This window comes from Trichosurus vulpecula, chromosome 6, assembly GCF_011100635.1.
Source record: "Trichosurus vulpecula isolate mTriVul1 chromosome 6, mTriVul1.pri, whole genome shotgun sequence".
In the NCBI taxonomy this organism is placed as follows: domain Eukaryota; kingdom Metazoa; phylum Chordata; class Mammalia; order Diprotodontia; family Phalangeridae; genus Trichosurus; species Trichosurus vulpecula.
The window spans coordinates 237881612-237897547 of NC_050578.1; the positions used below are offsets into that span (position 1 = coordinate 237881612).

Consider the following 15936-nt stretch of genomic DNA (forward strand, 5'->3'; position numbering starts at 1 on the left):
ACTCCAGTCTTTGTTATTTGGTCATTTTTCAGTCATGAATAAAACTTCATGTTGTCATTTGGGGTTTTCTTGGCAAAGATACTGGAGAGATTTTCCATTTCCTTCTCTACCTCATTTTACAAATAAGGAAACTGAGTCAAATAGGGTCAAGTGACTTGCCCAGGATTGCACAGCTATTAAGTGTCTGAGGCCAGATTTGAACTCATGAAAATGAGTCTTCCGAACTCTAGGCCAAACTCATTATCCACTGCACCACCTAGATGCCTAAAAGGAGTCTTAGAGGTCACCTAATCAAACTTCATTTTATAAAAGAGGAAGATGAGTCTACTAGAAGTGAAGAGATGTCTTCAGAGTCACACAGATAACAAGTAGATGAGTTAGAATTCAAACCCAGATCTTTCAACTCACTTTGTACTCTGACTCATTCTGCTCAACCACATTTTTTTTTCTCTGATTGTAGTTAAGTAATTTTTCTAAGCTCAGACAGATAGTAAATTGCAGGGTCAGACCTGGAACCTAGAATCTAAAAATCTAGTGATATTCCTACTATATAGTACTTGCAAAATAACCAGAGAATATACAACTCCACCACTACATAATTGTTCAAGAGTCTTAATCAAGATGATTGAAGTCATCAGGAAACCTGAGTTACACAGAGAGATTTTTAATGGGCTTCATCATCAAAGATGTTCACAAAGATCTGAATGACATTGCAAAGTGATTTGACTGGATAGGTTAAAGTCAACAAATGAGTGAAATTAATTTGCATCATTTTTCCTAGAGTAGGCTTAAGGATGCAAAGGGGAACTTGGAAGCATGTGTTAGATGATAATTCTGATTTTCTGTGATTTTTTCCATGTTAACTTTTTCAGAACATCTAAAAAGAATCTTGAAGTAGTCACCCAAGAGTATGATAACTCTTGAAATATAATTAAGCTAATTTCCTTTTTTCCCAATCTTTCAGTACATATGTGTGTATCTGTGCTGCTTCTCTTCCTACCTCTAACAAACTGAAAAACATTGTGAGGCCACATCCCAACATCTACCACTTTTTACATCATTTTCATTTATTTAAAAAATGATGTGTAACATGCTTTGCAAACTTAAAGCTTGATACAAATGTGAGCTGTGGCTGTTGCTATCAAAAAGGGAAAGACACTACATGCTCTTGTTGAAGTTCACCTTGGTTTATTTTAGACAGTTTCCATTGCTCAAATACAACAAATATTTATGAAGTATCCTAATGTATACTGGACCCTGCACTAGGCACTGTGGAAGAGACATAGTTCAGATAAGATGATGTCTTTGCCCTAATACATCTTTTGGTCTAGCATGGAGAAATGATAGGCACGTAATGAAATATATGATATGACATCAACAATATATTATGATAATCTAAAACAGAGGGGTATTTGAAATCCAGTGGAGAAGAACATTGCCAACCGGAAGAGAGTACAAGGCCAGGGGAGTTTTTGTGGAGAAGGTGCCATGTGGATCTCACTTTAAACAGTTAGAATCCAACAGCCAAAAAGGGGAATTAAAGGACTTCCAGATACAGGGAACCTCTAGAATCATGAGAGCACAGTACATACTTGCTGGATAGGTTTTTGGTGTAAGCTTGAATCTCTCTGCCCTGGCAGGGAATTTAGCAATGAAACCAGTGGAAGTCTTTCAAAGGAAAGTACATGACTGGCAGACTGTAAAGGGAATTCTCATTGAGGTATAAATTGGGCTGGATGACGCCTAAACTGCATTCTGCTTCTGAAATTCTATGACTTGGACATCATTGATTGGGCTGGACATAGCACTGCTAATGATTAAATCATTCCCATCAACAACAGAAAGGATAAACTGAACATCAGGAACAGAGTGTTCCCATTGGCTTGGAATTTCCCCACTTAAGGTTCCTATCATAATCTGGCCCGCACATTGCCTATAAACTTCACTGGTGATCTGAGAAACATAGATTGCCTATGAATGTGACTACAATGGTCATCATGGTAGACAAGTATCTGGGACAGAGTCATCATCATATTGTCACATTGGTAACTGGAAATCCAATAATGAGATCAGAGGGGGCTGGAATGTCACACTAGGAACTGGGTAAGAAGTGGTGCCAGAGAAAAGCTAAGCTATTTAAGGCAAGAAGAATGGCAATTTGCCCCATTTGTTTTACTTTTCATTGAGTTTGGCAAGAGGAATGGGTGGCACATGCTTATGCAATTTTAAGCTTTGAGCAAGACCTCATGTGTGGGACTAAAGATTAAGGAACCTAAAAGATACTGGTTTAGAAGAACAGTGGACTAAACCTAGAAAAATAGAATGTTACAGAGTTGACATAAATGTACTGTATTTCTATTGTGGTGGGGAGGAGGGAATCCAATTTACGGTATACTATGGAAAGGCATAGCTGCACAACAGTACATGTGAAAAGGTCATCTTAGTATTAGTCAACTGGGAACTCAATATGAGTCACCTTTATAACCTGGAAACCAGGAAACCTGGTATAACTACTACAAGAAGTCTTTGATATATATGGCAGCAAAGACAATTTTATCTAATTACCCTCTGATTTTCAACACCATACGACATAACACATAAAGACATGGTCTTGCCAAAACTGTCTAAGATGCCGAAGAAAAGAAGGGCTTCCTTATTAAAGCACATGACTTGCAGGTGCTTTCATGGATGACACTGTTCTAAACACAATAAGCCAGAAAATGCCAGAGGGCTTCCCTAGGGGTACTGTCAGTTAATCACAAGAATTGGCTTCATAATCCACATCTGGAAAATCAAATGAATGAAACTTACCTATTGCTGATATTTATGACATACAGTCAGAAGAGTAGGCTGAAATGTTAATTTTCAAATCTAAAAGCATTATTAAGTGCCTACTATGTGCCAGGCACTAGACCATATGCAAAGAATATAAAGGTTGAAAAAAAGAAGCCCCTTTTCTCAGCAAGTTCATAGTGTAACGGAAGAGACAACATGCCAATAACTGTGTACAAAAAAGACATTAGAAGTATGAATTGGAGATCACCTTGAGGGAAGTCATTAAGATTAAAGAAGACTGGGAAAGGCTTCTTGTAGAAGAGGGGACTTTAACTGAGACTTGAGAGAAACCAGGAAATGGAAATGAAGAGAGAGTGTTCTAAACAGCCAATGAAAAACCTGAAGTTAGATGATGGAGTGTCTTCTTAAAAGAACAGCAAGGGGGCCAGTGTTGCTAAATCATAGAATACAAGCATAAAAAGCCCCAAAAGGCAGGCAAGGGCCAGGTTATGGAAGGTTGTAATAGCCCAAGAGAGGATTTTATATTTAATCTGGGAAATAATAGGGAGCTAATACGGTTTAAGAAAAACAATTTGCCTTGGAAGGTAACAAGTTCCCTCTCATTGGAATTATAAAATAGAGGTTATTTGACTTTTTTTATCATTAGATGTCAAAGAGTAGTTATATTTCATATATGGACTGGACTTGATATTTAGGCCTATAGCCATATTGAGAAAATTGTAATCAGATGACCAGAAATCAAAGTGGATGAAGCTCCAAAATGGCATCTTAAAATAATGATATGGCACCAAAGAATAGCACAAGCCTCTGCTTGCCTGCCTTTTGCTATACAAGGTGGGCAGTGCCAGCTATGCTGTCATCTACTTCACAAAGGACATCATCTGCTAGGGTTCTAAGAGTGATCAGATAATTTGTAAATATAAAAACCATGAGGAAACTTGAGAGCCCTTGACAAGATGTGTGGCATCACAATTGTGACGGTGCTGAAAATGAAAGAATATTCAGCCTTACTGTTGCTTGTACAAAACATAAATAGTGCTTTTTCCTTGAAATTGCCTTGTGTTTATTGTACTCATGTGTACATGTTCTCTCTTCTGAGAGAACAGAAGCTTCTTGAGGGCAAGAACTATTTCATGCTGTTTTTTTTTTATTCCCAATACCTAGCAGATGTTACTGGTGTGCGATAGGTGCTTAATGAATGATTCTTGATTTTTTTTCTTTTTTTTCTCAGCAGTATATCATTTTAATTATAATAATCACTGCCTGCGACAGGGAAAACTGACAAAAGTAAAAGTTGGGAGGGGGTGCTTTTTTTGTCTTTTTTTAAGCACTGTTGCAACATTGTATTCCTGATAATTTAGTAAACTGAACTATGAGTAAATGAATGATACATCCCTAAAAACATCATGGTTATGCAGTTAGTGGCCACTGGACTTTGGACTAGTCCAGTACCTCGATCTAGATTTTGACCTAGACCTAGACTGTGATCTTGACTGGGATTTAGATCTGGCTGGTTCTTTTTTCCTTGATTCCTTTTCGTTTCTTGAGCCTGACTTATAATGAGTTTTGGAACCTGTTTTAGAAGTTCCTCTAGTTTTGGTGTGAGATGCAGACCTAGAACGTGACTTAGCCTTCATTTCTTTCTTGGGCTGGGACTTGGATCGTGATCTTGAACTGGATTTAGACCTTGAAAAAGACCGGTTTAGGTGTTTGAATCTGTCATTTTCTGAATGGCTTCTGCTACGGCGTGGTCTTCCAGTAGGTCTACAGCTTCTAGGACTAAAAGATCTTCTGTGGTTGTAATAAAAAGAACGACTCCTAGACCTCCTCCTTTCATAACTTCGGCTTCTGGATCGCCTGTATCTGTCACAGACATCATAGCGAGAAGAGCTGTGTACGTTTCTACCTGCCTTGGCTTTCATTTGATTTGGTGTTTTGCGATCCCCTTGTGCAAACTGGATTTCGATCTGACGTCCACAAATTCATTTTCGGTCCAAATTATGCAGGGCATCTTCAGCATCACGAACATCTTCACATTGAATGTAAGCAAATCCTCTTGGACGACGAGTGTAGAGATCAAGTGACACATACACATCGGCTATGAGACCATAACGACCAAATTCCTGGCGCAAGTCTTCAGACACATGTCTGGTGTAGTTGGCCACATTCATCACGAACAGGCACGTGTTGGGCGGGCACAGGTAGCGGGACATGGCAGCCAGCAGGGCGCTAGGCGGTGGTGGCAGCAGCGATGGCAGCAGGGCTGTGGCACCTCTCACACCCATGCCTTGTTGATTGATTATTACCACGTAGAAAAAGGTTTAGGGAAACAAACCTTAAATGCATTACATCTATATGGTACAAACTTACTAGATTATTTTTTCTTTAGGCTTCTTTGTAATTGAGTGCCTTTTTCACTTGTCATCCCATGTTTGACACTGGAAGATGTACCCTCAAGCTGCTATTTCTGCTCCTGGTCACAAAGTCAATTTAAGCACCATGTCTGGTGATGGGTATTTTTGTCACTCAAAATATTGTGAATGCATAATCTTAAAGGTCTCTGCCATTTAGATATTTCTGTAGCAGATTTTCTACACCACTGACTTATGGTTGTTGTCAGGCACAAATTGTGTTGCTTCTAAAGACCACGTTGTCATAACAGAAGGAAGTGACTAATGTACTGTGATTTTTTTTCCCCATATTTCCATTATCTTTGCTGAATTTAGTCAAGTGGAACCCTGACCTTGTCAGCTATGAAAATGAGCTTTCATCTAAAGGCAGCAATGAGTTAGAGAGGTTCTGGGTTACTATTTACATATCTGTAAAAGGCTATGACCTCACTTTGTCAAATTGGTCTGCAAACTAGCAAAAGAACCCAAAAAAGATAAGTGATGTCATTCCTTCAAATGATTTTTATCTCATTAGCTAAAATACAAATATGATCAGATAGCCAAAAATCAAAGTGGATGAAGCTCCAAAATGGCATCTTAAAATAGTGGCATGTCACCAAAGAATAACACAAAGCCATCATTTGCCTGCCTTTTGCTACACAAGGTGGACAGTATTAGCTATGCCACTCTCTACTTCATAAAGGACATTATCCACTGAGATTCTAGGAGTGATCAAAACATTTGTAGATAGAAAAACTATGAGGAAAATGGGAGAGGTCCCTGAGAAGATGTGTGGCATCATGGTTGTGATGATGCTGAAAACCAAAGAAAGGCCAAGAACTTTCAGCCCGTTGCATAGAAATTCCTTAATGTGCATTTTCCTATTTCCCTTTCATGAGCTGTCCAGCCAAATTAGGCTACTCACTGTCCCTTAAACTCAGCTTTCCAAATCTGGCCTCTGTGCAGTCTCACAAGCCAATACAGAGAATGCCCTACTACTGCATTCTTTCCTCTCAGATTCCTTGCCTTCCATTTTGGCTCAGCTCAGGTTTCTCCTTCCTAAAGACTTTCCTAACACCCTTCCTTCCTTAGTGTTTTCTTTCCTCAGTTTTATTTATATTTGATATATTTGTGTAAGACTTGTTTCTCTGCCCTGAGAGGAATTTAGAGCACAGCCACTTTCATTTTTATCAACCTAGCTTAGTAACTTACAGATATGAGGTCTTTGTTAAATGTTTGTTGAATCAAGCATAGTTTTAGGAATGATACATTGTTTTAGTGAGGGTTGTGTTTTCCTCTTCCTCTCTATGCCTTTGATTCATTCAAATACACAAACGCACCTAATAAGCCTTTTGCCTCATAACATTTAAGTTATGATCCCAAGTCCTCTTTGTTCCTGAGAGAAAATATCATAGTGGATAGAAGATAAGACTTGAAGACTTGGAGATCTGATTTCAAGTCCTCTCACTGGCATGTCCTGTGTGATCAGAGACAAGATGGTAATTTGCAGAGAGGGTGCTGAACTGCTTTGGTAAATGCAATTTCTTCACTTGGAAATTCCTTAGAGCACTGAGATCCTATATCCAGTCAATAGTCTTAACTTTTGCATAGCATGATCCATCCCCAGATGTTCTCTCTTCTGATTATCTCAGGAATAACATGTTTAGTGTATGTGCCAAAATATTCTAGAGATGGCCTTCAGAGATCAAGCCAAATTCAGTTAATGCCCTTTTAAAAAATATTTAAGGGTCTAAGACATGAAGAGCATTCTGGTAAACAGTTGGAGATGTGAAGAGGAATTAGAGATGGTTCATGTACTTGAGTAACTTATAGTCCATTAATTGAAATAACCATTCATCAATCACCTAGGCTATCCACTCCTGATTTAAACTGTTGGCTTCTCTTAGAGTCGTCTACTTTAAAATTAAGCTGCTATAAAACTGAGATTATGAAAACCTTATGACAGCATCTGTCCTCTACTCATGTCCTTGGCAGTTTCATTCCATTAAGAAGGATCTTAGCTGTTTTCTACTGTCTTCTATTCTCCCACCCAAGTTCTTCCCCCAGCCATTCTTTTTTTTTCTTTCATCTCCTTTACCCTGAATCCAAGATTTGTCTTATAACCCTTTTGTTAGTATTGCCTTGTCCCATCCTTAATCCCATGAAGTATTGGTTCTTAACCTGAGATACACAAAGTTATTTTACTTTTTAAATATTGTGATAACTATTTCAATATAATGGGAGAGGATTGTACTTCTTTGTATTTTATTTAATTCATTTAAAATGTTATATTGAGAAAGGGTCTATTGTCTTCACCAGATTGCCAAAGGGGACCATAACACAAAACAAATATTAAGACCCTTATGTTAAGGACATGAACTTTCTCTTTTATGAATTTATTATGTATGTATACATATACACATACATATATGTGTATATATGTAAAATAAAGCTTCATTTTGTTACTTTTTTATTTGAATACCAATGTCAAAAGTCTCATCTTCCTGAGTTCAAATCTGGTTTTAGACATTTGTTAGCTGTGTGGTCCTGGGCAAGTCACTTAACATTGTTTGCCTGTTTCCTCATCTATAAAAAGAATGGAAGAAGGAAATGGTAAACCACTTTAATATGTTTGCCAAATGGGGTCACAAAGAGTTGGACATGACTGAACAACAATAACAAAATGAAATTATTGAGGAGACTCACTTCAGTTCACTTTACTATACTTCAGTTCAGTTAAGTACCTGCTATGTCCCAGACACAGGATGGTCAACACTGGTGGTAATAATAAAAATAATTATTATTATTAATACATCTTGTATATTAAATATTATTCAATGTGTTATAATGTTATTAAACTATATTATAACACATTATTATATACAATATATCATGCAATATTATAATATGTTGCAAATATTTTACAATGATCACATTTACATAGTGCTTTAAGGTTTGCAAAGTGGTTCACAGATATCTCATTTGATCCTCACAACAATTCTGGGAGATGGGTGCTATTATCCCCATTTTACTGATGAGGAAACTGAATCAGACGTATGTGAAGTGACTTGCCCAGGGTCATACAGCTAGTAAGTGTCTAAGGCTGGATTGGAACATAGAGTTTCCTCTCCTCGGGTCTAGAATTCCATCCTCAATGTCATCCACAAAGACGAAAAATGAAAGCACCCTTGCCCAAAGGCCTCCTGGGAGAACAATGCGTATATAATAAGAAACAATGATGGTTAAGTATTAGGAATCTCTGATTTATACCCACTATGAAAGTGAGACTCCCCTTAACTATTCTGAACAATCATCTTGCCAGATACGTTTCCACTTTGTAGTGTTGGACAATGTCTGAAAATGTGCCATCAGCTCATGGCAGCTATGCTGCTTTCCTTCATTCTATGGAGTTGTATTACAATTCCAATGGAGTCACATTCAATTAAGAATGGCTAATCCTCAGTGATAATAATAATAGTTTCAAATAAATGCTCCTACGCTACCAGGGAGTAAGAAGTTTGGGTCTAGATTGTTATTCAGTCCACGTGCTCTTTTTCCTGTAGATACATAGTATTACCAACTATGTCTGCTATGGTTAATTATACATATGACCTTTACTATCTTTTAAATATATTCCTTGAGCTTTCTATAAATGTTGAAAATCAGTCTTAAATTTATTTCTTTTTTTCTGTTCCATTCGTGAATAGAACTTTATTCTTTATCAGCATTTCCTAAGTAGTGACTTAACATTTCCCACCAGAAGTCTTTCCTTCCATTGAAGGTACAAACAAAGAAAAGGGGACAGATGTCATTTTCATGTGTGTGTGTGTGTGTGTGTTTTGCCTTATGTGATTCCCTAATTCCTTATGCAGATACTAGCACCATACGCCTACTGTGGGATGGAGTAGAACTTCAGTAAGCTTAATAGAAAAATCTGTTACCTTATAGGCCCTGATTTTTGTCCCAATGTCAAGATGTTTTCCAAGAGTTATCTAGATTCTCTGAAGTAAATTTAAATCATGTTCTGCAAATTTAGTGCATTTCATATTTTTAAAGAATAGCACACATAAAAATGGTCAAATTGATGGCATATCATGATAACAGTATTAAAAATAATAGTGAAAACGACAATAATACTCTTTATGTAGGACTTTAAAATTTGAAACAGTGCTTACATGTTATCTCATACCTTATGAAGAGGCCTTACCCAAAATTTTGGATGAAATTCCATAGTCCATTCCATCAGATTCTGCCCGGTGAAGGTCTGGTACCTAATTTGTCTGAATTTTTGTCACATGGAGTTGTTAGATTCTTTATATAGGCAGTTTCTTGTATGCAAAGCACCCAAAAGGGAGAAAATGCCTTCAAAGTTTTCATTTATTTTTATATTATATATTTTATATGTATATTTTTATACTACCTTATTCATTGCACTTCTCCATCGTTCTCTTGGGAATTTTGACTGGGTTGGGAAAATGGTGTCTAGAATCCATGCTTTAATAAGTACCTTTACAGATACTGCCTGAGGCTTAATATCTTTCCATTACTCTGTTCCTCTGGCAATATGGATTATGCTCACCCAGCTACAGATTATGTATTGTTTGTCTTTCTTTTTTGAAAGAAACAATGTTCAAATTCATTTCATAATTGATCTTAAAATAAATGTACAGAGGATTCCTTGACGTGAAAGTAGTCATTGTTTTCCAACCGCTTTTTAAGAATATCTCTGAATTATTTTGCATCTTATTCTTGAACTAGCCATCCATCTTCCCTCTTTAATCCTCTGGTTGCCATTTGCAGACCTTAGGGTTGCTTGTGATAACACATGATGTTAGGGCCAAACAGTTCCACCTTTCCTGGTCATATAATCCTGTCAGATCTCTCTAAGCCTCAATTTTAGGTATTTAGAGGTCATCTTTGTTGACTGATCATAATTTTTTAATTTTCTTAATAAAAAACAACATTGCTATAGAACTAGATGTCTCCTGAAATATTGTTTCAACTAAGGTCATGTTTCTGTGAGATCAATTAATGGCATTGTTTGGAATAAGGCAATATTTTGCTCTTTGTAAGTCTGCTTTCTCCATACAGGTAAAGTTCTCTGTGTTAAAATATTCATGCTTGGTATTCTTGAATATTATAGTTAACCTTCATTATAACTTCTCACAACTGTACTCAGCTTATTTCTTTTCTCCTTTTTTTTCCAGGAAAAAATGCTATTATACTGACTGGAAGAACAGAACATTGAATAGGTTGGTGGATGATAAAGCTACCATGTGATGCCAGCTTATTATCCTCAAGCAAACAAAAATCCCAATTCAGTTCTACTTTATAAACCAGCTACAAATTCAAGGAGAAAATAATGAGTTGGATCGCGTTCAAGAAGATTCCAAAAATGTCATTATACCAAATAACACAATGTTTAAAATTGCCCAGACAGTTGATTTGTTCCTTTTTACTCAATTAGACATGGCCAGAAATCTAATATAATTAAATGATGTGAAAGGGAGGTTTTACCTGAATGAAATTGTAGTTCTTGAAAAACAGAGCATTACACAATACAGTATTGATTAGTTGCTGTTGTTACTGTAGACATAAAAAAATAGAAAGGACAGGAAGCTTAGAGATTTTTCAGGCCAGGGTCCTCACCTGTAAGGTGAAGAAAATAAAGCCCAAAGAGGGGATAATATGCCTTTTATTATCTAGTTCATGAGAGTGACAGAACTTGTACTAATTTCAAAGTTGAGAATCTTGACTCCAAGTTGCGTAATGTTGAAACTGACCAGATTTTTAAATATATGTTCAAAAAAAAGCAACAGTGTCCTTTGACTTGGTAGTCATGGTAGCTACAGTGAAGATAAATCAGTGGCACCAAATTATCTGAAACCTATGAGGGTCCAATTCTTGGATTACTATGATATGCATTCCCTGCAGGAAATGACCTTCATTTTCATGGAGTCTCAAACAAAAATCTTCTGGAATGTTGTTATACTGTTATTTATGACCAAAAAGGTGGGAGACAGAGCTACAGAAATAAAACAGAAATGTAAAGGCGAAAAAACATACTGAATGAAATGTCGTTGGAAATATTAAAGATAAAATCAGTTTAAAGGTTAGAGAAATAACTAGAATCATAGTGTTGTAAAAAGGAATGGAAGAGAATCTTAGATCAGAGAATGTCTGAACAGAGAACGTCAGAATTGGAAGAATGTTTAAAGACCTCAGTGTTTAGGGCATGGTATATCAGACCTAAAAGCTACCTGTAAGGGATCTTAGAACCCTGAATATTGAGAGAGAAGTAACCTCAAAATATAGAACATAGAATATAAAAGCTGGAAAGGACCTTAGAAGCCACGTAAGAATTTGCCTGTAGCAAGTCAGAGGTGGTTGAGACTTTATTTATCTAATCCAAACCAATCATTTTATAGAAATATAAGTAGTGAAGAATACAACACCCCAGAAATATTAGGTCAGCCAGCATGATAAAGAAAAGGAAGTGGCTAATTCTACAATAAATTTCAGGTTTAATATTATTCTAAATCTGGAAAATGGAAGGGAAAGGGGAATAATAAGAGTTTATCATTCATTTTAGATTTAAATGAGTTATGGCAAAAATGTTAATACTTTATAAGTAATAAATCAAAAACAGAACAAGTATTCAATGAAGGATTTTAGACTTTCCATTGTAAATTTTAGTCAAATCTCACTGGGTCAAATCAACTTAATATATCCTTAATTTAGGACAAAACCTATGTCACAACTTTGTTTTTCATTTTCTTAGTAAAAAAAGGACTCTGTCCTGATCTCTACTCATCAATCTGCCCTTGACTTTTTATATGACTTTGAGTAGATGGCATATCTTGCCTGGGTCCTAATGTAGACATGAAGAAAAATGAGTGGTGGGATGGTGAATGAAATGGGATTGAGTTTAGATGATTTCTAAAGTCTTATCAAGTTCTGAATCTCTGTGATTGAATAAAATTAGCAAATAGCCACCATAGAAGCAGACAGATGAGTGGAATAGGAAAGAGAGAAGTATTATATAAAGCATATAACCAATTTTAAGTACTTCCTCATATAGATAGGTACATATATTACATGCACACGTCCACACATATACATATACAAACTGACTTGTCAGTGACATACAAAAATGGAAATGTAATTTTTGCCCTATATTTTGGGGTTAAAGCTAATTATTAGTAGATGCAGAAAGGTTAAGTGTTTGCCCAAAGTCACACATTAGTAAATGTCTGAAGCAAAATTTGAACTTCGGTCTTCCTGGTTCCAATTTCAGTGTTCTTTCCACTATTTCTGGTCTATAAAACTGTTTCTAAGGATTATATAAGGTGGTTATACATCTATATATCTGTAATCCAGTGGGTTGAACCCCCATATTCCATTGATGTCATATCTCCTGAAATGAGCCTGGACAGCATGGGTCTGGTTTTGTAAAGCCAAAATTTGCTGAAAGGGAGAATCTTTGCCCTCTACCTTATCCATTATGAATGAGTAAGATCATGTCTGGGGGAAAAAATAATAGAATAGGAGTCAGGACACTTGAGATGTAGAGTGAACTCTGTGACAAACTAGCCATGTGACCTTGGCAAGTCACAAAATCTCTCTGGATCTTAGGACCCTCACCTACCAAATGACAGGGTTGGAAGGAGAGTATTAGATAGTACTAAGGTCCTTTAAAGTTCCAAGATTCTCTAAGTCTATGGTGGATGTGTTTTTCAGAATTAGTGGGATGCATCTGAAAAATGTAAGTCTTGTTATAAAAGTGATACAAATCAAGTAGGAATTGCATTGAATTGATCGGAGGCTTTTAAACCCTTAAATATTCCCACAGTGCCATTTTATCTGAGTTGCAAAAGTTGGGGGGCAGAGAGGGATCAGTAAGGAAATGATGGTGAGTAGTATTTGACAGCTTCTGCATTTCCCATTCCTGCCTTCAAATGGCATCAGTGGAGTCACTAACAGATGACTCCATGGTGGAGGGTAGAATGTCACTGTGTGATGTATATTGGGACCACTTTCTACCTGAATCATAGAATTTGAGAGTTAAAAAGAACCTTGGAGACCCTCTAGACCAACCTATGCAGGAAAGGAATCCCCACTGTAAGATTACACAACAATAGGTTTTGTTCTTTTTATAGGCAGATAAAGCATTTATTAAATATTATATGCCACCACTGTGCTATGGATTCTATTAAGTACATCCCATTACAATAGTGACTTGGGCCTTGTTATCAAGCTTGAACCAAATGAAAATAGTGAATGAAGGGAGCATGATATGAGATTTTATGCCTTAGTTCTTGGGTTCAATTCCAACTCACCACTTATTCCAAAAGTGATTAGGGGCAGGTCACATAACATTTTCTTTTAAAGTTAGAAGGTGTTTTACGCAGTTCAGCCACCCACCCATAGGATGAAGTCTATAATTCTGTTTCCTCCAGCACTTAATGGGTCTCAGCACAAGATAAATGTGGTACTGATAGCTGCCTCATCTAATCCAATCTCATTTATGGCTTTGTCCCAGTTTGTATCGAAAAACCATCCAGCTGAGAAGCTGGCTTCCCAAAAACCCAATGCAACTCGACAAGGAGGCTCTGCCTGACTTGGAGGAGACAGACTGCTATACAGCCCCCTTCAGCCGGGCACGCATGCACCAGTAAGTATTCCCATCCCCCACGGGCCTCTCATGGCCTCATGTGCTTATTCTCTTGTGAAACCAAGCTGCCAATGGCATAAAACAGGAGCAGAAGCATTTCTGTGGTTTGTCAGTTTAGGCAATCTTTATTTCCTTATTAATATTTAACACTTAATTTCTGAACAACACTCAGTGAGTCTTATGAATTCTTTGTTTTATGAGTCACATAAATTCAAATCATAAATATTGCAGTGTTTATGGACTGCTCATCTAAGAGCCAGCCTGTTATGCCTTCCTAATGATTGCTGTTATGGTAGGCAGCAAGAGAGGGATAACAAGAAGAATACAGTAAAATCAATTCAATAGACATTTGCTGAGCATCTACCACGTACTGGGCTAAGTAGTGATAAACTATGAGCCAGGAAGACCTGAGCTCTACTCCCACTGCAAATGCTTCACTAGCTATGTTACCCCAAGCAGTCACAACTCTGGTAGCTCATTTCTTCATCTGTAAAATGGGCATACTAATGGCTATAGTAGGCAGCTAGGTGGTGTAGTAGACAGAATACTAGATCTGGAGTCAGAATGAACTAAGTTCAAATCCTGCCTCTGATGCTTTCTTGCTGTGAGACCCTGGGTAGGTCATTTCATATCTATAAATATTTTTCATCAGGAAAACAAGGATAACAACAGCATCTATATGTGTTAATTTTTTGTAGTAGTAGTAATAGCTGTGGTATCTATTTTAAAGATCCATTATGAGGATCAAATAAGATGAGGGAGAAGCAACTCTTTATAGATGTCAAAGTGGTAAAGAAATATCAATTATTGGTCTTTTGTGAGAATACTCCCTGTATCCATGCCCATTTTATATTGTTTTAATACTGAAAATCTTAGAGGGCTGATGAACTTGGGAGCAGGGGCGGGGGGTAGGGTGTGATTTGCCTAGGGACAGACAGCCAATATGAGTCAGAAGTCCTGAGTTCAAGTCACCCTGACATTGAAGAGAGTTCTCTATCCACTCTACTTGCAGATATTCAAATGGATCTGTGGTCTTCACAGTTTAGACATACCTTCCAAAGATGCAGACCATACCGCATTCATGGCTCTTGTCCGTATTCGCTATAGGGCGTCTAACCAGTGTGCTGGAAGGCTGCTTTAGTTTGTCCTGACATCAAAAAGATACCACTGGAAACTTTGAACTATCTGCCTATCATCTCTTGCCCTTGCTATGTGATCAGCCCTATTTTGTTTCCTGTCCTGCATTTACATGATGCCATCCTTTGCCCTTTTTATTTTTTAAATATCTTCATTAGTCATTGTGAGCAGTTCACACCCACCACCAATTATTCAATCAACATATTAAGCATCCCCTATGTGCTAGGTACTGTACTAACTGCTGAGTCTCAGCACTGACCTCTCTGTGATACCCATCCTCTTTTCTTCAGACACTGTTGTGTTCAATGTTGCATAGCCATAAAATAACAGCGGTGGAATATTGGTGTTTAAAAGATCCGGCAGAGATCCAAGTTGAAGAGGGATTCCCTGTGGATGATAAGATCCTCAGGATGCTCATGTTAGCAAATACAATTACCCAAATTTCTCTAGAACACTGAAGAACCTCCCAAAAGAAATCCTTAACCACTCAAAAAACTTTAACCTTAACCATCCACACAAGAATGATCAAGTGGACAAATAATTCCATTACACTTTTTATGACATGTGTTTGGCTAGATAACCTAAAGAACTTGTTTAGAACTATGTAAATTCGAGATATACAGTACAAAAAGATGTAAGGCTCAGAATTCAACAGTGGGAAATTGGCTTCAGGAAACTTCAGTTTTCTTTAATAATTTTTGGCTTCTCTTGGAAACAGAGATTTGTCCTTTAAATCCCAATATACCCACTATGCTATGCTATTATTGTAATCATCGCTCATTTGGGGTGAATGAGGTAATTGGTCAACCTGAGATCCTCTCTAAAGGGTGTTGTACTTTTCCTTCCTCAAGTTCATTAATTGAAGAATGTCTACATAGTTTTTTTCAAGTTAGAAAGCACATAGTAAGGAATGAAATTACAATAAAACATGATTAATTC

At 37.1% G+C, this 15936-nt stretch overlaps 1 protein-coding gene and 1 pseudogene across 1 annotated transcript in view; one reads left to right on the forward strand and one right to left on the reverse strand.

Annotated features, from left to right (window-relative positions):
- Window positions 1–15936, forward strand: part of ANO3 (anoctamin 3) — a 270486-nt gene that overhangs the window by 121154 nt on the left and 133396 nt on the right. The window contains exons 7-8 of the mRNA XM_036764751.1: window positions 10394–10438; window positions 13729–13860. Of these exons, the coding sequence (XP_036620646.1) occupies window positions 10394–10438; window positions 13729–13860 (177 nt within the window). The remainder of the gene's footprint in view (window positions 1–10393; window positions 10439–13728; window positions 13861–15936) is intronic.
- Window positions 4215–5009, reverse strand: LOC118854394 (annotated as a pseudogene).